The sequence below is a fragment of the Triticum dicoccoides genome, chromosome 4A (genome assembly GCF_002162155.2).
Source record: "Triticum dicoccoides isolate Atlit2015 ecotype Zavitan chromosome 4A, WEW_v2.0, whole genome shotgun sequence".
Classification (NCBI taxonomy): domain Eukaryota; kingdom Viridiplantae; phylum Streptophyta; class Magnoliopsida; order Poales; family Poaceae; genus Triticum; species Triticum dicoccoides.
In genome coordinates this window covers 582,904,647-582,925,640 of record NC_041386.1, presented here as the reverse complement: position 1 = coordinate 582,925,640, position 20,994 = coordinate 582,904,647, and the positions used below count along the sequence as shown (strand labels likewise).

The following is a 20,994-nucleotide window of genomic DNA, read 5'->3' as shown; positions in this document are numbered from 1 at the left end:
TGGCCCCGCGGCGTTATCCACTTACCGGGGCCAGACGCCACGGTCCCTGGCGTCTGGCCCCTTTGCCACGTCAGCAGGTCAACGGGCAGGCGGGCAGTGCGGGCCAGGGGCCAGACGCCAGGGACCGTGGCGTCTGCTTCGTAACCCAGACGCCAGGGACCTTGGCGTCACCAATAAAGGTCAGAAACGAATTTTTTTTTGGAACGAGGTCAAATCGGGATTTAGTTTGCCTTAAGGGTCAGAACAGTAATTTTGTCCCCCCTCCCCATTTCTATCCGGGGTGGTCCCGCCTCACTCTTCTTCTATCCAATTCTGTTAAGCCAACTCAACCTATGATTAAACTTTGCCCGTAGTTATCTGTACGTGTAGCATTGCTCTTTTGCTTTATACTCCCTGCCTCCGTTTCTACATATAAGCCCTTTTAGAGATTTTAAAACGGACTACATACAGATATACATACACGCATTTTGAAATGTAGATTCATCCCGCCTGCTCCGTATGTAGTTTATATTGGAATCTCTAAAAAGGCTTACATTTTGAAACACATGGAGTATATGAATTAAGCGGGTCGAAAGTCTTTTTTGATACGTTTTTTTTCTTCTCAAAAGAGGGTTTACCCTCCTATATTTCATTAATGAAACTATAGCAGGAGACAGAGATGTCCACGAACCAGCTAGACGAAACTACCAACAACCGCTAAAGCGGGTCGAAAGTCTCTTTTGATACGGTTTGGACGGAGAAAATTAACTCAGAAGAACGACGCTGCAATCACACCACTAGCACGAACACACACATTATTCACACCAACTAATCCCAATTGACACATTTTGTGTCAAGTAGGCGCCCTTTGCACCGACACACTAGGAGCGCTCTGGGTGGGTAGGCCCATGTAGCTAGCACAGCGTAAGGATTTTGGTTTTTGCTGTACGATTTTCTATGGGTTTTAGGAACCTTCTATAAGTTTCTCTTTCTCGAACCGATTTTCTTTCTTTTGTTGTTTCATTTACTGGTTTTTTGGTTTTCTTTTCGGGTTTTCATTTTTATTATCAGAAAATTTAAAGATTATTTTTATTATAAAAATCACCTTTCTCCTAAAGTGTTTGAAATTTTCAAAAGATGTTCACACTTTTCCAAAAAACAACTATAATTTAAAAATTGTTAGTTTTTCAAAAAATATTTGAAATGTAAAAAATTGTTCACAATTTAAAAAATGGCACAAAAAGTGTTGAAAATTCCAAAAAGTCTTAAATTCAATAAATTGTTCGGAAGAATTAAAAAAATGTACAAAAGTCACTTTCTTTTGAGTTTCAAAAAGTGTTGTGAGCCGTTACGGGCACTCGCTTGAATGCCTGCCGATGGCCGACCAAGTTGGGCTCGGTGTGTGTGCCTCAATCTCTATTTGACGAACTCCCCGACCCGCCTTATACCAAATTTATATCATATTCATCTCTCTTGCGTCACATATTTGACATCTGGGGTTAGGGATTTGGACAAGAGCAATGATCCTAGATTTGATGCAAGGGAAGACTTCCTTGGTGGAAGAAGCGAATTTGAAACCATGGGACCAAATATGACACAGTGTAACAACTACAAGGTGAAATCAGAAAATTTCAAACGAGGCATGACCTATCACAAACAAAACAAGGGCAAAAAGAAAGAAAGAAAAATCAGGATCCCTTGTATTTTCTGAAAGGTTATTGGGCCGTCCCGGGCTTGAAATGGGGCCGTACAAACAAGCACTTGTAAGTTTAGATCTGCGAAGCCCACCTCAAAAATCATTTTTTTTATTGCGAAAGAAGCGAAACGATAGCCGGAGAAGCTGGACGCAGCCGCACCGTACAGCCTCACTTTACTTCCCACTTAGATAATTTGCCCCCCCCCCCCCGGAGAGGCTGCCGGATGGGGCCGGGGCCACTGGTCATTGAGACAATCCTGAGGCAAATCATCTAACCCTTTGTAAAATGAGGCAAATCATCCATTTTTTTAATTGCGAAGGAAGCGAAACGATAGCCGGAGAAGCTGGAAGCGAAACGTGAGCGGAAGCCAAGAAATGGGCGCGCTCTGCCTGCTCCCGTCCACGCCGCCGTCCTGCTCGGGCCGCGGCCTGGCCTCCTCGCCGCGCCCGCCCAGACCCGCGGCCGCGCTTCCCCTGCGCCCCTCCGCTTCTCCCTGGCCGCGGCCCCAGCTCGCCGCGGGCGGGGGCCGGCGGCGGCTCGCCGGCGTGGCGCGTGGCAGCGGGGAGAAGGGGGGCAAGAACGGCGGTGCGGAGTTCTTCCGGGAGGACGGCGTGGTGGACGACATGGACGGGTACCTCAACTACCTGTCCCTCGAGTATGACTCCGTCTGGGACACCAAGCCTGCTTGGTATGGCTTCAGATAGCTCCTTCCTCCTTTCTTTCCCTTTAGAAGAAACTGAAATTTAAGAAGGCTGTGGCGCAAAAGTTCGATTTGTTGCTACCTGTATTTATTCAGGCGGATACCTCTAGTTTTTTGTTACTATTGTTCTTGTGTATTGTGACCAGATTATAGTACGGCAGTACTGTTGCAAAGCTTAAATGGTCGCCAGAATCTGGAACGAACTACGCTTTTACCTTTAATGATCTGACTGCTGCCAAAATTCTATTTGTCTGTTCGCTGTAAACAAGTTATGAGTTCTCTTGAGTGATGTGTGCCAATTTAGGCTGAGTTTGCGGTGTCTGAACTGTATTAAACCTGGCTGCACTGAACTTATTTTAGTAAGATGATGTGCAGAAGTGGTGCAAAAATAGGATTCATGCTTGTCAAATCAAATTAGAATCTAACTAACTCTTACAGTACCTTTCAAAAAAGAGTCGATAGATCTCTTTTGTAGTATTATTTGGCAGTATCACAAGAGTCGATAGATCTCTTTTGTAGTATTTTACTAGCCAAGCACAATTCTAAACTCATTGCAAACCATCTATATGCGGTTTAACCAAGCGGGGTTTTCACGGTTCACCACAATGCGTAACGTAGCCTTAAAATATCTATGCTTGATGCTACCGATTCAGCCTCATTTCTCTTACTACCTGGTAAACAAGTAACTCGTTTTCAAGTTTCATCAGCATATAAAGGTTGTAACATGTAGTGCTTGCTGCAGTTTGTCAGCCTGGTTTTTACTTCTTTTTTCTGACCTGTAACATTTTTTTGCAATAAATAAGGCTGCGTGCATCACCCGAGTCAGAGGCCCGGGACGATCCCTCCTTTCCGATTTCTTTTTTTATAACAGTTAATGCTATGTGGCAATGGAGCTAGGCGATATATACTATAATTTATTTTTGAGGAATTATATAAGATAGTTAAGAAGGCAGATATTATATTTCAACCAGTTCTTGTTTTGTCGTCCTTTTTGAACATTTATGGTCTCAACCTCTTACTAGTGACTACAACCATATCTTTTTTCACCAATATTGACCTCTGAATTTTTTCTATTGTAGGTGTCAGCCTTGGACAATATTACTAACAGGAACCGTTGCAGTTGCGTGTAGTTGGGTGCTCATCCACTCTGCTGTGATTACCGGAGGAGTTTCTTTTGTAATATGTGCATGGTGGTACATATTTCTTTACTCCTATCCTAAGGTTTCTGCACCATTTTTCTAACCCTTTCTTTATGTTATTTCTTTTTATTGAAATTATTGTTCAGAGGTTTGGTTTCCTAAAAGGTTCTAGTGTGTTGCGCTCTTAAATTTACTTTCTTTCAGAATTATGGACATTTTTCCAGACTGCTAATTCTGGAAGATGGTAATAACCTATTATTTGACATTAACATGACTCTTACATATAAACTAATGTTGTTATAAGTTATAACTGATAATCTGCTAGATAGTCCTGTCTGTTTTGACGCATAAACTATGTTATTACTATTAAACAACACAAAAAGAAAGAGATTTACAAATAACAACACAAAAGAAAACTTACAAACTACTCCCTCCGTCCCATAATGTAAGACGTTTGTGCAAGCAATGTAGCTTGCAAAAACGTCTTACATTATCGGACGGATGGAGTACAATTACCAGCAAACTGATTGTGGTAAGTGCTAACGTCAGACATTTTCTTCTTTCATGTAGAATTCTTTGATCGGAAAGTATTCTGGACATCAGTCCACAGTATTATTATTTTCTACTACGCAATTACAAATTTCAGGCGCAGAACTAAGTTAGAACTAACCCTATGGCTTTGTCAGGCATACACCGATATGATATCCGAGAGGAGGAAAAAGGTGGCCAGCGGTGCTGAAGATACCTACGGGATGGAGAAAATGTAACCTTGTTTGTAGTATTATTTCCAGGGATAGATAGAAAATGGTTCTGCAGGTTGCACTACTGATATGTAGAATTTATTCCTCACAAAATCGCTACATCAAAATACAGAATCATGCTTCTCGGCTGCTTCCTCATTTTTTCCTTCTTCATTGGAGTGTGCCTCACTACCTTGGAAAAAGATCAGCATTGTACATGTCATCACTTCTTTCTGATATATAGGTGAATGTGTGAGAGTGGATTTCGTGCTCCCAAATGCGATTTCGCTCACAAGTCTGATTTCGCTCACAAGTCTAGGTACTGTCTTCGATGTGCAAACTTGGTTGAAGATGCCGCTCATATCTTCCTCCACTGCCTGCCTCATAAGTTTGGTGACAACTCGCATTCTCGGTTCCCTCCTTACACTTGGTGTGAGGCGCTCACTCCGTTGGGCCTCTATGACCCTTTCAATCTTATGGAAAATTTGGGATTCGAAATGTCAAACAATCTTATGAAAAATTTGGGATTCGAAACGTCAAGCTTTTTCGGCGCATCCAGCCCTGTACTGATTAATAATATTTTTTTCTGACTTTTCCTTTTGCGATGAGTTTCTGACTTTACTCTTTGGACTCATAGATATAGGGACCCAGCCTTGAACCTCTCGTCGCGCTGTAGCACACCTCATGTAATTCTCTCCAACTAGTTTGGCTCATTGAGTGATGCATTTAGGTGGGGATGAATGCGCTAACTTCTATGGTTCATTTTTTTCCAGGTGGTTCCATGGTATTTTTTTTAGGGATTCCAGGGTTTTTTTTTCGAAAAAACTAACGCCCACACGTGTGGGCGTTTGCACATCACCCGCACGTCTCTATCACCACTCATTTTGCCACGTATGAACAAATGACATCAACGCAAATCTTTTTAATTTTCGGCTTAAAAATGTTTTATCTCCTAATAAAAAAGCGAATTAAAAATCCGTTATCACCATTAAATCTGTCTCGACGAGATCTTCAAAACTAGACCCCATGTTGATATGTTTTGACGATTTTTTGTCAAAAAATTCCCATGATGTTTACACTGTAGTTGTCATGGTGCTTAAACTAAAGTTGCCATGCGGCAATTTTAATTTGTAGATCATGGCAATTTTAGTTTTTTGATGATGACAATTCCAGTACTTTGACCATGAAAATATTTTTTTGTATGAACCATGGCAATTTTAAGTGCATGTATCATGGCAATTTTAGTTTATAATGCATGGCAAGTCTAGTTTCTTAATTCCCCATTTTATAATATGTCAAAATTTACTTTTAAATGCAGAAGAAAATAGCTGAAACATATCATGACAACTTTAGGGTAAACATCATTGCAATTCATGTGCAATAGACATGACAATTTTTAACCAAAAAAAATTTCGTCGAAATATATTAATATGAGATTTAGTTTCGAAGATCTCGTCGCGAGGGATTTAATGATGAAAACGGATCTTCAATCGGATTTTTCCATTTAAGAGATAAAACATTTTAAAAACTGAAAATTCAAAAAAAAAAATCCACATGATATGGTGACATGGCGTAGTCTGTGTCATGAGCGTGTGGGCTCGCCATTAACAACCGAAACGATTTCCTTCCTAGTTCGAAGCATGGGAGGAGAATGAGAGCGGCGGTTCGCACGAAGCGGCCGCGGCGGCCACCGCCGGCGGCGGCGACGGCACAGCTGGCTTCCAGTTCCAGGCCGAAGCTGGAGAAGGCGCAGGTCCCTCTAACCCTCCCGCTGAAATCCTTCAAGCTCCGCCTGGCCAACGGCCCGCCGCTCGCCCCCACGCCCAAGGCATTCAAGTCCTACGCCGAGACCTGCGCCACCCTCCTCCGCCTCTGCCGCGCCACCGCCACCAGCCATGCCGCGCCCGCCTCCTCCTCGTCCTCCTCCGACCGCCTGCCGCTCGCCCTCTCGCTGCACGCGCACACCGTGCGCTCCGGCGTCGCCGCCGACCGCTCCGTGGCGTCGCACCTCCTCACCACATACGCCGCCTTCGCTCGCGCCGCGGAGCGCGACCGTGCCTTCGGGGACTGCGTTGCCGCGGACGCCGCCTGCTCCTTCACGTACGACTTCATGGTGTCTGAGCACGTCAAGGCCGGGGACATCGCCTCCGCTCGCAGGCTGTTCGACGGAATGCCCGAGAGGAGCGTCGTGTCGTACACCACCATGGTGGATGCGTTGATGAAGCGCGGGCGTGTGGCAGAGGCCGTCGAGCTTTATGAGCAGTGCTCGTCCGGCTCCGTGGCCTTCTTCACGGCAACGATTTCTGGTTTTGTGCGCAATGAGCTCCACCACAATGCTCTTGCCGTCTTTCGTAAAATGGTCAGCTGCAGGGTGAGGCCTAATGGTATCACCTTTGTGTGCATGATCAAGGCATGCGTTGGTGCAGGTGAATTTGGTCTAGCCATGTCCATCGTGGGATTGGCGATTAAATCAAACTTCTTCGAGAGCAGCATCGAGGTACAAAATTCTTTGATCACGCTGCATCTGAGAATGGGGGATGCAGATGCAGCCCGTAAGGTGTTTGATGAGATGGATGTGAAGGATGTGGTCTCGTGGACTGCACTGCTTGATGTGTACTCTGAGTCGGGTGATCTTGACGGAGCTCGACGGGTTCTTGATGCAATGCCTGAGAGGAATGAGGTCTCCTGGGGTACTTTGATTGCTAGGCATGAGCAGAGAGGGAATGCGGCAGAAGCGGTGAAGCTGTACAGTCAAATGCTGGCTGATGGTTGTAGGCCAAACATTTCATGCTTCTCTAGTGTGCTCAGTGCTTGTGCTAGTCTCGAGGACTTGCGAGGAGGAGCAAGGATCCATGCCCGTAGCCTAAAGATGGGCTCTAGCACCAATGTGTTTGTATCCAGCTCTCTGATTGACATGTACTGCAAATGCAACAAGTGTAGAGATGCGCAAACGATTTTTGACACCCTCCCACAAAAGAACATAGTGTGCTGGAACTCTCTCGTTTCAGGTTATAGCTACAACGGGAAAATGGTAGAAGCTATGTATCTCTTCAAGAAGATGCCTGCAAGGAATTTAGCTTCATGGAATACAATTATCTCTGGTTACGCGCAAAATCGACAATTTGTTGACGCGCTAAAATCTTTCAATGCAATGTTGGCTTCGGGTCAGGTTCCAGGGGAAATTACATTCTCGAGTGTTCTTCTTGCTTGTGCAAACTTGTGCTCGTTAGTGACGGGCAAGATGGCTCATGCTAAGACCATCAAGCTAGGAATCGAGGAAAGCATTTTTATTGGTACTGCACTTAGTGACATGTATGCCAAGTCGGGGGATTTACAGAGCTCCAAGAGGATGTTTTATCAAATGCCTGAAAGAAATGATGTCACTTGGACTGCCATGATTCAAGGACTTGCTGAAAATGGTTTTGCGGAGGAATCTATTATTTTATTTGAGGATATGATGGCAACTGGAATGAAGCCAAACGAGCATACATTTTTAGCTCTTCTATTTGCTTGTTCCCACGGTGGTTTGGTGGAGCAGGCCATGCATTATTTTGAAAAAATGCAGGCATGGGGTATTTCACCTAAAGAGAAGCACTATACTTGTATGGTTGATGTCCTAGCTCGAGCTGGTCGTTTGGCAGAGGCAGAAGCTCTTCTGATGAAAACCCCAAGTAAATCAGAAGCAAATTCATGGGCTGCCCTTCTGAGCGCTTGCAATACTTACAGGAATGAGGAGATTGCTGAGAGGGCTGCAAAGCGGCTTCATGAGTTGGAGAAGGATAATACAGCAGGTTATGTGCTACTCTCGAATATGTATGCATCATGTGGAAGGTGGAAAGATGCTGCCAGGATAAGGGTACTGATGAAAGGGACCACACTCAAGAAAGATGGAGGGTGTAGCTGGGTTCAAGTAAGAGGTCAATATCACGCCTTCTTTTCTTGGGAAGCAAAGCATCCACTGTCAATGGAAATCAACGAGATCTTGGATTTACTAATGTGGGAATCGTCTCTTGACTTTGTTTCGTCAGTAGATTACCAGTGTGGACAGCCTTAGACAAAATAGATCATTTATTCAGTTCATCATACAGATAAAGGTAGCAAGATGGAGCTACTTCCGGAGAATGATCTTGAGGAATTTGAGTTTCGCTCCCTTTATGTTGGTTGTCTTGATGTACATCTGCTCTGCAAATTCTATAGCAGGTTCGTGATTGCACTCACTGAGGAGTATACTTAGAAAATCTGGCTGATTTAGCTGGCCAACGATTTTGAGCAGTATTATCACCATGCTATGCTTCACCCTGCTCCTGGAGCATTATCGCTTTGCATGGTCTTGATAACCTGGAGTGTAGACTTTTCTGCTGTACTTCATATGATTTGATTTGACGTGAATCGGTTTCAGATGAACAGCAGAGAAAACGGGACTCAGCATTCTCGGTGTCGTATTTGCCTGCTAGCACATCTTTTCTGGGCTCCACTGCTATGCATTGATTTGTCTGACCAATTGGAACGGTTTGGACTTTGGAGGATGTAAATATACCACAGAAGGCGTGTCATGTGACAAGCCTGCCCAAGCATAGAGTATGACGAGCTAGTGTGTTTGAACCTGCTGTTGGAATGGGTAAACCCTGTCAGCATTTTTTCAGCTGGACAAGGAGGAAAAGCTGCATCAAGTTGAGAAAGATCTCCAGGTGTGATCATAATGCTTCTTGTCCATTTGGTAATCTGCTCATTAACTGACCTATCCACATTTGGCTTAGCGAATTGCTCTCCGTGTTTCGTTTTGACTTTTGAGCGAGAACTGTAGGGTTGGTGAGGTCATAACCCATACTACACTTCCAAACTACTACTACTCCCTCCGTTCCAAATTATTCGTCGCAGAAATGGATATATCTAGAACTAAAATACATCTAGATACATCCATACCTGAGACAAGTAATTCGGAACGGAGGGAGTAGGTGTCACAATTTTGCTGAAGATCAAATATTGGCTGTGACATGATTCTTATTGCGCACCATCGGTGCTTGTGTGTCTTGTCTCCGCTCTGGTTTCGCTGTTTTCAGATGTCAAAACAGCTACTGTCATGTGCTTTTGTCAGTTGAGCTGATACCAGTTAGTATGCTTCACCCTAAGTTTATCTGGTCATCCCTAACAAAAAGTTTATCTGGTAGTTGCACATTCGAGGACGAGGACGAGGTCCTCGTTCTCTAAAGCGAGAAGGAAAGAAACGACTCATTATACTTCGAGATTCACACTGCCCACGTGGTATGGTATCGGTTAGACGTGGTGTCATATAGAATAATAATGTCCCGTCGTATGCACTTTTCGTTGTTATAAAAGTATATACTTTTTGGTAGTGGCTCTGGCTTTTCGCTAAAAATAGGAACATCTAGGCATTTTCCGTGATATGAGCATATTTTTGCAAGGGATTTTTTTTCAGGAGCTTTACTTTCCACTAAAAAGTGTACTTTGGCCCAGCAGTGAGTCTCCCAAAAAAAATAACACGCAGGCGGTTGTTGCAGAAAACAGAAAAATTCTTCCACGGAAAATAACATGCATTTCACTGGCAAAACGTCTTGTATTTATGAACAGAGGTAGTACATTATTTGATAGTGTGATTTTTTTACGACTATTATCTAGTACAAATGAATTTCACTGCAAATTGAATGTCAGAATTTTGAGCATGGCAGATCAAACTTTTTGTTGATGAATTATGTTGTTACGAGAATGGTGATTTTCTTTAGCGAGCCTGACAAAGAATTGCCAGAATTTGCCATGCTTGCCAAAGAAAACTACCATAACGTTTGATTTGTCATGGTTAAAATCTGACGTTGCCGCTACAGATTTGGTAGACATCACGCGGTCTACGGGAAAGTGTGCCGATCCTTCGATTCCAGCGAGCTGACAGGACCGCGGGAATTGGCCGGACGGTGGCAAAAAAGCTGACAGCTGACATGGAAGGGGATCCTTCGGCTGCGTCCCCTGTGTGTACGCGTAGGCTCAGGCTCGACCTACCTTTAATTATAACCTTCCGTGTCGGCCATCCGAAGATTCAGCGGGGGGACACCTCGGCAGCTGCCGCGAAGATTTTCAGCTGCCTTTCTTTCCTTGCCCCGACGCGCGATCGGCGTCGCCGAGAGCGAATTCCCCGCACCAAAGACTACGCGTCGCCGTCAACCCGCCGCAGGTCAGTAGGTCACAGGTTTGCATCTTCCAGCCCCCTCCGGAGCCCCCACTCGGGCTCTCACTGACGGGCACCTTTAGTTTCAGGGCACAGCCAATCACTCCGCCTTTTCAGCCACCGGGCTGGTCGGTCGGCGACGGTTGGGACCGGAGGGAGGGAGGAGCGATGGAGCCCCTGGAGGCGGCGATAGCGATCGTGTTCAACGCGCTGCTGCTGGTGTTCATGGTGAAGCTCTTCTTCGCCATGTTCCAGATGAAGCTCGTCGTCATCCTCTTCTACCTCGTCGTCGTCCTCTTTGCCCTCGCCTTCTCCGGCCGCGGCCCCGCCGGCTTCTAGGTTAGGTCCTTCGTTTTTTTCCCCCTTGCTTCGGTTGGCTCCGGATCCATCCTTCAGGCTGTACAGCAGTGCTTCATCTTCGAGAGAATACTAGTAGATCATACCTACCTCGGTGCATGTCTGGTTGGTTAGGAGAGATCTAGTCTGTGATGGTGATGACTCCGAGCTGCAAATTGTGTGAAGTCGGCCAATTAACAAGTGCTAGTACAGCTTTATATGAGCCCTAGTTGCAGATTGTGTGGATTACTCGCCGCTTTCTTCGATTGTTCTGTGCAATTTTACTTGTGGATTCGTGATGTAGCCTCTGCTATGGCTCCTCTTCTTGAAAATCCAGAGACAGAGTTCTTTTCTTTCTCCTAGTTCGTGATAGACAAACATTAATTAGTGTTCACTCCCAAAGGAGAGAAAATTACTATAAGAGGAAAAGGCCTGACCGTTTTGTTTCTTATCTGAAGAAAAATGTCAATCATGATATTGGGATTAAATTGTGAAATTGTTTGTTCGTTCGAAGCAACCATATTCACCATAAGCCTCTGAGATCTTTTACAATGCAAGGTGCTCAGAGAAATAAATTAAGTTTTTCTTAAGCACCGGTTTTTGTTTGTACATGGTAGATGTTTATTTAGGCACCCCTTCTGTAAAGATAAAAAAACTCAATTTATTTTTTACTAAACGTCTTGCATTGTACAAGGTCTAATAATGCTGCCAACAATAACTTCTGGGAATGGCTTTATTGAGATGGACTTGCAACGGTACGAAAGCAAACTTACACACCAGTAACTTCGTTCGATGCATTTTGTTTCATTCTAGTATGAAAACTCTAATTTCTCCGGGAACCGCAATTTTGTTTCATTCTAGTATACAAACTTCTCTTTCGGTCTTGCATACATTTTTGGATTCTTGTTGAGTATAAGCATTCTTAAAATTTCTCGCGTTTGGAATTTTAATGTGCATGTCTTGTTCCCGGGTTTGTTCTCAAAAGAAAATACCATCATCTCATCATGTTTTGATAAACGGTCAACTCAGATGTAGATAACAATTGGAAAGTAATGGTCAGTGGAGTCCATGAACAAAAGGCCAAGTGAAATGTATAGAATTACAAAAGGCAAGCACAGGCTGAGCCCCCGCGTCGCTCTGCACGGGCGACACGGACGGCGAAACTAGCAACCGCCAGCAGCCCCTTCCCTGCCGTCCTCCCCTCGCCGCTGCCGGTCAACGGCCGTGTGGCAGCGGCGGCGGCGGGGCTTCGTCTTTTTCAGGGCATGGCCGCACCCGTCGCTGGTTCGTGCGGGAGCGAGCGCGGGGTTCGTCCCGCGAGCGGCGCCGGCGGTCGGGAGGTCCTCTCCTCCGGCAGGGCGGCGGATCCCAGGCCCTCGCGCCCGGATCTGGTGCGGTGGTGGGCGCGCGGTCGGGGAGGCCCCGCGCGGGTGGCTAGTGCGCGGCGGAGGTGCGGATCGGCTCGGGCCATCGCGTGGTGTGCGCGGTGAACGTGCTTGTGATGGATCTGGCGCTCGGTAGGGCGGCTCGGGCGCGCGACTGTGGCGAGGGGCCGGTGCGGCATGGATCTTGGCGGGACCGCTCGTCTTCTCTGGTGGGATGGCAGCAGGGGCAGCGGCGCAGAGGGGCGCAGTTTTGCTATGCTGGGCGCGCGGCTGCTCAAGGGGTCTAGCGTCGTGGTGCTGGCGTCGAGTGCGCGTGAGCTTGGTGGTTGACGGCGGAGGTAGCTTGGCGCAGCGGGAAGGTGGAGCCGGTGGATGTCGACCATGGGAATTGTGTGTTGCGCAGTGCTTCAGATCTGCTCGGATTTGGAGGTGTGGTGGACCTCTAGGCAAAAGTCCAGCACTGACCTTGGGTCGGTGCTGGCAACAGCGGCACCATGGTCATGGTGTTGTTCCCCTTCTTGAAGGTATTGCCATGGTGCTCCATTGCACGACTCTCCGGGAGAAATCCCTATCTTTGGATGGTCGAAGCGGGTGATGACGGCGGCTACGTTGGTTCCTTCTTTGAGGCATCACCTTGGAGAGTCAGCATGTTGTAGTTTGTGCAGATCTCTTCGTCGTCGAGGACAGTGGACATCGGGGCGGCGGCTTCGGATGGTTTCTGATTGTACGTCGAGATGACGATCTCGGGAACAATGTGAGTGGCAGCTCTATGAGGCGGGGCTCTATCTCGACATTGGTTGGGTGGCATCCTTGTCCCGCTTGGGCGGTAGGGGTGTCGGCTCGGTTGATGCGCCTCGGAGGGGGCGGTCTGACTTTACGTCGGGGCGGTGACCCCGGATGTGGTGCGACGTTCATGGTTTGGGAGCGGTTGCCCTGAGCAGCGTGGGCTGTGGGCAGCTGGGTTGTGCAGTGTTGCTGCTCGAGGGGAGCGGTGGTATGTCGGGGCGGTGGCCCCGGAAGGCGGTGCCGGTTGATTTCGCTGGGCGCGACGGAGCGGTGGATGTCGGGGCGGCGGCCCCGAGAGAATCACTGTGGTGACCAGACTTCTGTGGCAACAATGATGGGAGCGATGCCGGTGACACGTCAATGGTTGTGGTAGTCGGCTCTTCTCCGGCGTGTCCACGGTTTTGCCTCGGTTTGCTTGTTGTTATGGAGTCGAAACTGCAGCGGCGGGGCCCTGTGGTGTATGATGACTGGCTGCAGGTGGCCAGTTCGGCGATCTTTCCTGGCGTCGGCAGTACCTGATTTTATTCTTCTGAGTTCTCCGTTAGAGTTGGAGCCGCGTTGTCTGGCCGAACGTCGACTTGTCGTCGATAAGGGTGGGCTTTGCCCTGTGTGTTTCAGTCTATGGGAGTGGGCTTGGCCCTTGTTATTCCGATTTTTGCCCGATTTTCTATAATTAGCTGAGCAATTCTTTTCTGCTTAATTAATAGATGAGGCAATCTTTGCCTCTGTTTCAAGGAAAAAATGTATATAATTGATTCTTATTAAAAAAATAATCAACGGAATCAGATGGTTAAGGTTTGTTCCAACATGTTAAAAGTACATCCACCCTACCAATTGCTCTGAGATTTAACATTACAATGTTACAAATGCTAACAAGAACAACTCTAATGCGTTGAAATAGTATCAATCTAAGGATGAGAATGTGTCCTGTTGGTGAAAGTGAGATTGCTCATTCATACTCAACAATCCAAGGCACTAGACGTTCCAAAAACGAGTACTATTTGATTGGGTGAATTAGAGAATAGACAGAGGTCCGTTGGCATTTGAGCCTCTTTTCTCCTTTCAGGGTCTATCGGAAAGAGAATCCAGTACATCTTGATCCTGAATATCAGAATAGGACGAACAAACCGGCCTCCTGTGGATATCTTTGCTTCGGAACAAAACCTTGTAATAAAATAGATTGTCCCAAAGGCCCTTAGGATTAACTCGGTGTGACATATTAAGTCGAAACAAGTGTGTTTTGTCATATAATGAATTTAGATTGCTTTAGAATTGGTCAGATTCAAAGAGATGCCACTTAATCATTAACAAGTGCCAACATGTTTTCTGTTTGGATATATGCATGTCAAAACTCATATTTGTGTGTTTCCTCAGTTAGGTTATCAGATTCTTTTTTAGTATTGATGCTTTTAACATTTCAGACAACGTGATACGAAATGCTCAGCCTAGAGCTTACTGATTGTTGTGATCCTAGATTATTAATATTGTGCTCTCATTATCTTGATTTTTCTTCTTTGAAAAGGTGGTATCATCGACTGGGGTTTTGCGTCCCATTATTTAGATTAAGGAATATTAGGCGAAGGTGGCATATGACATTATGCAAACACAAACCTGAGAGTACAAATGACAAATCATCCACAAATAGAAAAACTCTAATAGAACTCCTTAAAAGGACTAATGTTTGCCCCGCGAAGAAAAAATAATGTTCATTTGCTAGAGAATACGAATTCTATATCGCCGTTGGTAAACAGAAGGTCTGTCTCGCCAAGGTGCTAGGCGGGCTTGGAGTCACGGATGGAGGGCCCTTATAAGCTATAAAAAGGCATCTTCTGGCATGACAACTGGCAAGGTCGGGGTGCTTCCCCACCACTACACTCGACTCTTTGGCATTGCAACCCGAAAATATAGGACAACGCATTGTATAGACTCACTCGGTGACAAGATTATAAACATACCTAAGTAGACTCGGGAGTTCATTGCCTTGGCCACCGTCATCGACTTCGTTGCTCTTAACCCCAGTTGGCGGACCGCCATCACCTGGATTTGGAACTCTAGCGGACAATACTCCTCTTGCTTTGCCTACTTGGCACAATTCATCGGTGTCACCAAAAATTCTCAGCGGAGAAGATTTGGAGAGCCCATGTGGAATGGAAATGTAGACTCTTCTATGGGCTTGTCCTCCATGGTAAGATTCTCACCATAGACCGGTTGGTGCAACGGGGTTGACTACTTGACCCCATCTGCCACCTTTGCCTTAGGGCCGTGAGACTGTGCTCCACCTATGTCAGGATTGCCTCTTCACGATCACTGTCCACCACCAGGTGCTTGCTTGGGTGGATAACGATGTCCCTCCGGAGTCGCCCTTCACCTACCAACAATAGATGCCTGGTGGGATGGCATTTTGCATCATATAGATAGTAACCATAAGCGGAGGCGCATGAGACAGCTTATATACATCATGTGGAATGCCTGGAAAAAGAGGAACCGAAGAATCTTCAACGCCACGAGTTCAATAAATATACGTGCATTGAGGTGGCGCACCTGACTTTTGAGTATAATATCATACTAGCTATGATGGTTCTTATGCTTAAATTGATTCAGTTCTCAGCCTAACGTGGCAAAGCTAACTTTACGTACTAATACTAATTTTACCGTCCAAAGTAAAACGGAAGATTAAGGCCGCGCTTGGTTCGTCGTTTCTCCGCCGAATTTATTTTCCACCTGTAACCTCTTACACCCGTATTATACTGGCCACCCGTAAAAACCGAGCGGAAAGAAAACGGAGCGTGGGAGCTGTGTATTAGTTTTCCAGGCGGAAGGCACTAACCGGCCGTCTTTTCCGGATCTAAACGATCAACCAAGCGGCTGTTTCTAAAAGCACGTATTGATTTTCCGGCTGGATGTTTTACGCCTGTAATCGTCCCTGAAACGACAATCCAATCACGCCCTAAAATGGTTCTGACAGTAGCGATATAAAAGCAGAGGAATTAATCAAGATGCGACCGTCACTCGCGTGCTGCAATTCTCACGTGAAGACTGCAACACGAACATCCTGATTATCTGGAAAACTTGAGCCATAGTTGCTAAAATCGCAATAGTTGCATTTCAAAAATTAAGGAACACCAGCGTGGTACTCCTGCCAATGCTGGCCACAAGTTAAGGCAGGGGATGTGGTCATGGTTCATGTATGTATCAACGTGCAATATCTGTTTGATTGCACGTTTTGTATTGTATAGGACGTACTCCTACTTCTATAGATTTCCCAAGTCCCAACATATGTATGTAGTGCTTCCTTGGGCCTGGTTTGTTCGTGCAACAGTTTCGAGTCTCGCGTTTAAAGCTCGACTGTCTCAACGTGGTCAAAACGTTTCTTCTTTCTTTTCATTCCCTCAAGGAAGAGAGGATTTCATTGTTGATTACTCAAGATTTCTAGAACCTCGAGCACTCAAGTGGTCGACCTAACATGGAAACAAAATGAGCGCCAAATAACACTACCTAAAAGAACAGATCCGTAGAGAAACAAAAGCTACTACACAGCTCGTATACATTCACGTTTGGAACAGGGGAATCAACCTTAGAGGTTATTGTCATTCGGCAGCTGTAGTTTTCACGTTATGACTTTAGACTGTAACATGAATAGCTCCGTATTTTGAAGGAGTTAACCAGAATTGGTAAAGTTGAAAGCTACTAAGTACATTTTACAAATTACACAAGCTTAAAGTTAGAGCTCACTCCTTCGCCTGCTCTGTTGGTCTCCATGATTCCTTCCGGTTGTCGTCACTCCTCTTCTCGCTCTTGTCAACTGCGGGAACCGAGGAGGAGTGCAAGCAGAGAAACAACCTACGGCGTCAAACTCCCACCGGTCATCATATATTACATCCTTGTATGTCAAATTATCGACATGTCTCGAAGATTACATCATATCATCTCACACTGCATACCTTGCAAGTTTAACTAGGCAGGGTCGGATCTGAGAAAACATGGGCTTGGTGCGAAATAAAAAAATAGGCCCTCGATATCGTCATGGGTAGTGTCATTCACATGAACCTCATTAGTACTAGTATTTGTACTTCCATTTTTACAAGAAATATTTGATTATTTTGCTTAAACTTATGAAGGCGCCTTTTATGAAGAAATATTTGAACCTCATTAGTCCTTGAATCCTTCTTTTTTGTATATTTTTTATATCAGGAGTTCATGACTGTGCTAGAAAAACATTAAAGAAAAAGAACTAAGGAACCAATATCATGCAGTAAAAACATACCATTATGAGCCAATATCATGTAGTAAAATGACTAAGGAACCGAAAACCTACCATTACCAAAGATTTGCATAGTAGCACTACACTCTGAGCTTCTTGCGTGCAATCTTGCCCTCGTGATGTTGGTCTTCTCGTAAATGAAGTGATGTCATGGTTGTAGATGTACATGATGAGGGCGACATATTTCCCACTTGTTTTTATTTATGAGGTATGTACATATGGACCCCCACGGTTAGACTAGTATTTAATGGCATTAAAGCAAATAAAATATGTGGCATTTAATATATTTTTGGAGGTAACATGACATTTTCTATAAAAGGTGGGATTTATGGATCACTATACTACCAGTAATTTAAAATTGGGACTATGTTGTTAAAAATATCCAAATTGCACTTTGTATTCAATCTATTAACTTCAAATATGAATATTAAGAAAGTGTACACCATGAATAACCTTTGGTTGTTGTGTATGATTTTTTATTCCAATGTACAATGTATCATTTTTAGAGCATGTGAAATTAGAAACATCTGCTGCATGATTAAATAAATTGATTTTATTTAAAATTCTCTAAAAATATCAGCCGTAATGTCAAATATCCAAATAACAAGAATGTTTTAACTTTTAAAATATATGAAACAATTAATCTATACTTGTGAACATTTTGAAATACTATAACCATTTGATCTTTAACAGGTACTAATTCCTTAATGCACCCTTGCTACCGCACACCAAATCCGCCATCAATTCTTCTCATCCTACTGTATGACCCTTGTATATAAGCATCTGAATATGCAACGTAAGTAATAAAAGTAGCAATAGGAAGACATACTGATCATGATGGAGGAGCTATAATACGATGTTCATATATACTTCTTGTTGAGTCTCTTGAGCTTTCCTTGCCATTTGGTTTAGCTTAGAGAAATGGAAAAAAGGAATTATGAAGAGACCATGCGTCCTATATAAATGTGTGCATATATAAGAAGATGTATGAGGTTGGGAGGCATCTGGAATGGAAAGTAGAAAGAGAAGATGAACTACCATCAAAGTGCACACTAATTAGAAGCAGGAAATTGTTGTTTTGCATGCATCAAGACCCAAAATAGGGCTAGGCGGCGAGAACCGACTTGTTTCGTAAATCACTTCCAAAATAACCACTTTGCAGCCCTTTCCCAACTTCCCGAGATGGATCAGCAAACAACTGGTCGTGATAGAGTGAACTTCTCCACAAATGATTTTTACAATTTTTTCTTCTAGTGCTTGATGTGAGGGTTCACAACTCACAATATTGCTCCCGATGATGTGTGTGCGCGTGTGTTTCTCCAACGAAGGCCTTGAGTTATTATGCTAACGAGAACTTGCTGCGGCTGCTAATGGGCCTTTCAATATCCAGCGCGACCTCGGCGTGAGGAGGAGGTAAATCTATAGAAAATTATGCATCATTGAGGATGCTCGCAGCAGTTTGGCGGTGGGTAATAGATGTTGGATGGTGGTCTGGATTCAGTAAGCTAGTTGGAGTCCGCGCACATGCACCTACTGGTTCATATAACTTCGGGTTCGAATCATTCAGTTAGGGTGTGATGATGGATCAATGTGAAATTGGACTCAATGTGTTGTTGTTATGTATATATGCGCACCTACGAGTGATGGAGTTGGCTGGAAGGATGATACAGATGTTCGTCGTTGAGCCTAAAAGAACAACACTTCTGCTTTGGTACTCAGATAAGTCCATACCTCTTCATAAGAAAGGATTTAGCACAACCGAACTAACTAACTGGGCCACCCAATCTCATGTGCAACATTCGGTTTGTATTCTTAAAATACACACTGGAAAAACGCATTGTTTCCTGTTTAGTATCTTTTTTCTCTTTCTTTTTTCCTTTTCTTTTTTTATTAAATGTGCGAACTTTCTAAAATTCTTGATTTTTTATTTTTAAAAATGACAAAAAATTCCAAATTTGTAAAATGTTTCTTCAAAATCAGTGAGTATTTTGCATCGATGATTTTTTTTGGATTCATGAACTATTTCTCAAATCGGCGAACTTTTTTTGAAAATTGATGAACTTTGTTTCAAAATCAATGAACTTTTTCAAATTTGTGACTTTTCTTCAAAATTGATGAACAATTTTCCAAATTTTTGATGAACTTTCTTCGAATTTGTGAACTCTTTTTAAACATTGATGGATTTTTTTTCAAACAATGAACTTTGTTAAAATCCAGTGAACTTTTTGAATTTTTTTGTTAACTTTCTTGAATTCCTTTTTTAAATATATATCTAAAAGTCAACGGCTAACCAGTTAAAAGTCAACTTCTAATTAAACTCTTTCCTCTTTCTAAATGAGTGTTCCTTGAAAGAAAGTGTACAATAGGAAATAGCGAACGAATAAAACAACCGCGTGATCAAGCGAATTTCTTTATGGGCTTGTGAGCAAGCAATTGGGAATGAGTGGGAGAGGTGCCTATTGGTCTGCGGCCTACGCCCAGATCTAGTGAGCGACAGCTACTCCTTTCGGCGGCTGAAGCGTCATACAAATCGGCGCACACCTCCCTTTGTCCTGGTTCTGGCCCATTAATTTGAAATGTTTGTGTTTCAAACAAGTTGATAAATTTTTAAAAAGTACATGGTTTGCAATTTGTGTTCACCATCAATTATTGGGAATTTGTTTTATAAAATTTTCATACATAATTTAAAATTCCAAAAATGTTGACAAATTTCAAAAAAATGGTTAGGATATAAGAATATGTTCGTCTTGATTGATAATGACGGAAATTGCAAATAACCGAAGCATTCAAATTAGGAAAGTTTACAATCTCACGGATTCACCCATCTCGCCTAGTCTAGCACACTCCTCTCAGCTGGTGGTTTTTTGGACTATGGCTGGATAAATGACCCACCTTCTTGCATCAGCTTGGCACGGACATAGGAGGCATCCATGCAAGTTTGAACGACTTCCGACACCATTTTCATGTTTTGACAAGCCCGACCATTTATCGACCATTTTTCACCGAGAAACTTCAGAAAACGCAAAACTTTGGTCATAGAAGCTGTTGGAAAAGTTTTGGGGCCATTTGACGTATGCCGAAAAACAACATGCTTTCAAACTGACCCTTCCTGCCCTACCCGAACACCATTGGATGCACATGCTCTACTTTTGGACATCCTTATAATGACCCCAACTTTTTCAAGCATCATGGGTATGCAATGGTAGGCATCCATGCCTGGTTTAAATGACTTTGAACATCATATGCAAGTTGCAACATGTCCGACCATTTATGGGCATTTTTATGGAGAACCCTCCAGAAAATGCAAAACTTGATGAAAACTCAATAAACTTGGCATGGTACCTTGAATTGGTCATACAATGCAATTAAAATAATTGGCGTCATTTAAGGGATGTCGAGAAACAAGGAGCTCCCAAATGAACCCTTCTCGCCTACCTGAACACCATCTGTTGAATACGGTCTAGTTTTGGACATCCTTAAAATCAACCTAACTTTTGCGAGAAGGTGGGCATTGCTCATGGTAGGAATCCATGCCAGTTTCAAACGATTCCCAGCGTCGTATGCAAGTTGCAACACGTCCGACCATTTATCGGTCTTTTTTCACCGAAAAACTTCAGAAAATGCAAAAACGTCGAAACCCAAACAACTTGGCATCGTCTCTTCAATTGGTCACACAAGTCCATGAAAAGAAATTGGAGCCATTTCAAGGATGTCAAGAAACAACGTGCTCTCAGATGGAACCTTCTAGCACCCCAAACATCCTTCATTCAACATGCTATATTTTTTGGGCATC

At 44.1% G+C, this 20,994-nt stretch overlaps 3 protein-coding genes across 6 annotated transcripts; all 3 read left to right on the top strand.

The window, feature by feature from the left end:
- The first annotated feature begins 1,998 nt into the window (after nt 1–1,998).
- On the top strand, nt 1,999–4,518 carry LOC119286955. The gene is made up of 3 exons (XM_037566428.1): nt 1,999–2,364; nt 3,456–3,597; nt 4,202–4,518. Exons 1-3 carry the CDS (start codon nt 2,051–2,053, stop codon nt 4,280–4,282), a joined length of 537 nt encoding a protein of 178 aa, XP_037422325.1. The 5' UTR covers nt 1,999–2,050; the 3' UTR covers nt 4,283–4,518.
- Nucleotides 4,519–5,858: 1,340 nt separating this feature from the next.
- On the top strand, nt 5,859–10,184 carry LOC119286954 (pentatricopeptide repeat-containing protein At2g13600-like). The gene is made up of 2 exons (XM_037566427.1): nt 5,859–8,943; nt 10,096–10,184. The coding sequence occupies exon 1, from the start codon at nt 5,907–5,909 to the stop codon at nt 8,307–8,309; it is 2,403 nt and encodes an 800-aa protein (XP_037422324.1). The 5' UTR covers nt 5,859–5,906; the 3' UTR covers nt 8,310–8,943; nt 10,096–10,184.
- A 7-nt stretch (nt 10,185–10,191) lies between these two features.
- Nucleotides 10,192–14,267, top strand: LOC119286956. Of its 4 annotated transcripts, XR_005140713.1 has the most exons (4): nt 10,291–10,454; nt 10,517–10,772; nt 11,464–11,524; nt 14,007–14,267. XR_005140713.1 is itself a non-coding variant. In XM_037566429.1 (3 exons), exon 2 carries the CDS (start codon nt 10,602–10,604, stop codon nt 10,770–10,772), a length of 171 nt encoding a protein of 56 aa, XP_037422326.1. In that variant the 5' UTR covers nt 10,291–10,454; nt 10,517–10,601; the 3' UTR covers nt 11,464–11,866. The 4 variants fall into 4 exon arrangements, 3 of the variants coding, with proteins under 3 accessions (XP_037422328.1, XP_037422326.1, XP_037422327.1); XM_037566429.1 differs by lacking the exon at nt 14,007–14,267 and having other exon boundaries at nt 11,464–11,866; XM_037566431.1 differs by lacking the exons at nt 11,464–11,524; nt 14,007–14,267 and having other exon boundaries at nt 10,192–10,439; nt 10,523–11,123.
- The last annotated feature ends 6,727 nt before the right edge of the window (nt 14,268–20,994 follow it).

What these genes read in the sequence shown, in the direction of transcription:
- LOC119286955 (XM_037566428.1), top strand. Translation starts at nt 2,051, where the DNA reads ATGGGCGCGCTCTGCCTGCTCCCGTCCACGCCGCCGTCCTGCTCGGGC. An exon ending in TGGGACACCAAGCCTGCTTG is followed by an intron (nt 2,365 to 3,455) that starts GTATGGCTTCAG and finishes TTTCTATTGTAG; the next exon opens with GTGTCAGCCTTGGACAATAT. An exon ending in TTCTTTACTCCTATCCTAAG is followed by an intron (nt 3,598 to 4,201) that starts GTTTCTGCACCA and finishes TGGCTTTGTCAG; the next exon opens with GCATACACCGATATGATATC.
- LOC119286954 (XM_037566427.1), top strand. Translation starts at nt 5,907, where the DNA reads ATGAGAGCGGCGGTTCGCACGAAGCGGCCGCGGCGGCCACCGCCGGCG.
- LOC119286956 (XM_037566431.1), top strand. Translation starts at nt 10,207, where the DNA reads ATGGAAGGGGATCCTTCGGCTGCGTCCCCTGTGTGTACGCGTAGGCTC. An exon ending in TCGCCGTCAACCCGCCGCAG is followed by an intron (nt 10,440 to 10,522) that starts GTCAGTAGGTCA and finishes CTTTAGTTTCAG; the next exon opens with GGCACAGCCAATCACTCCGC.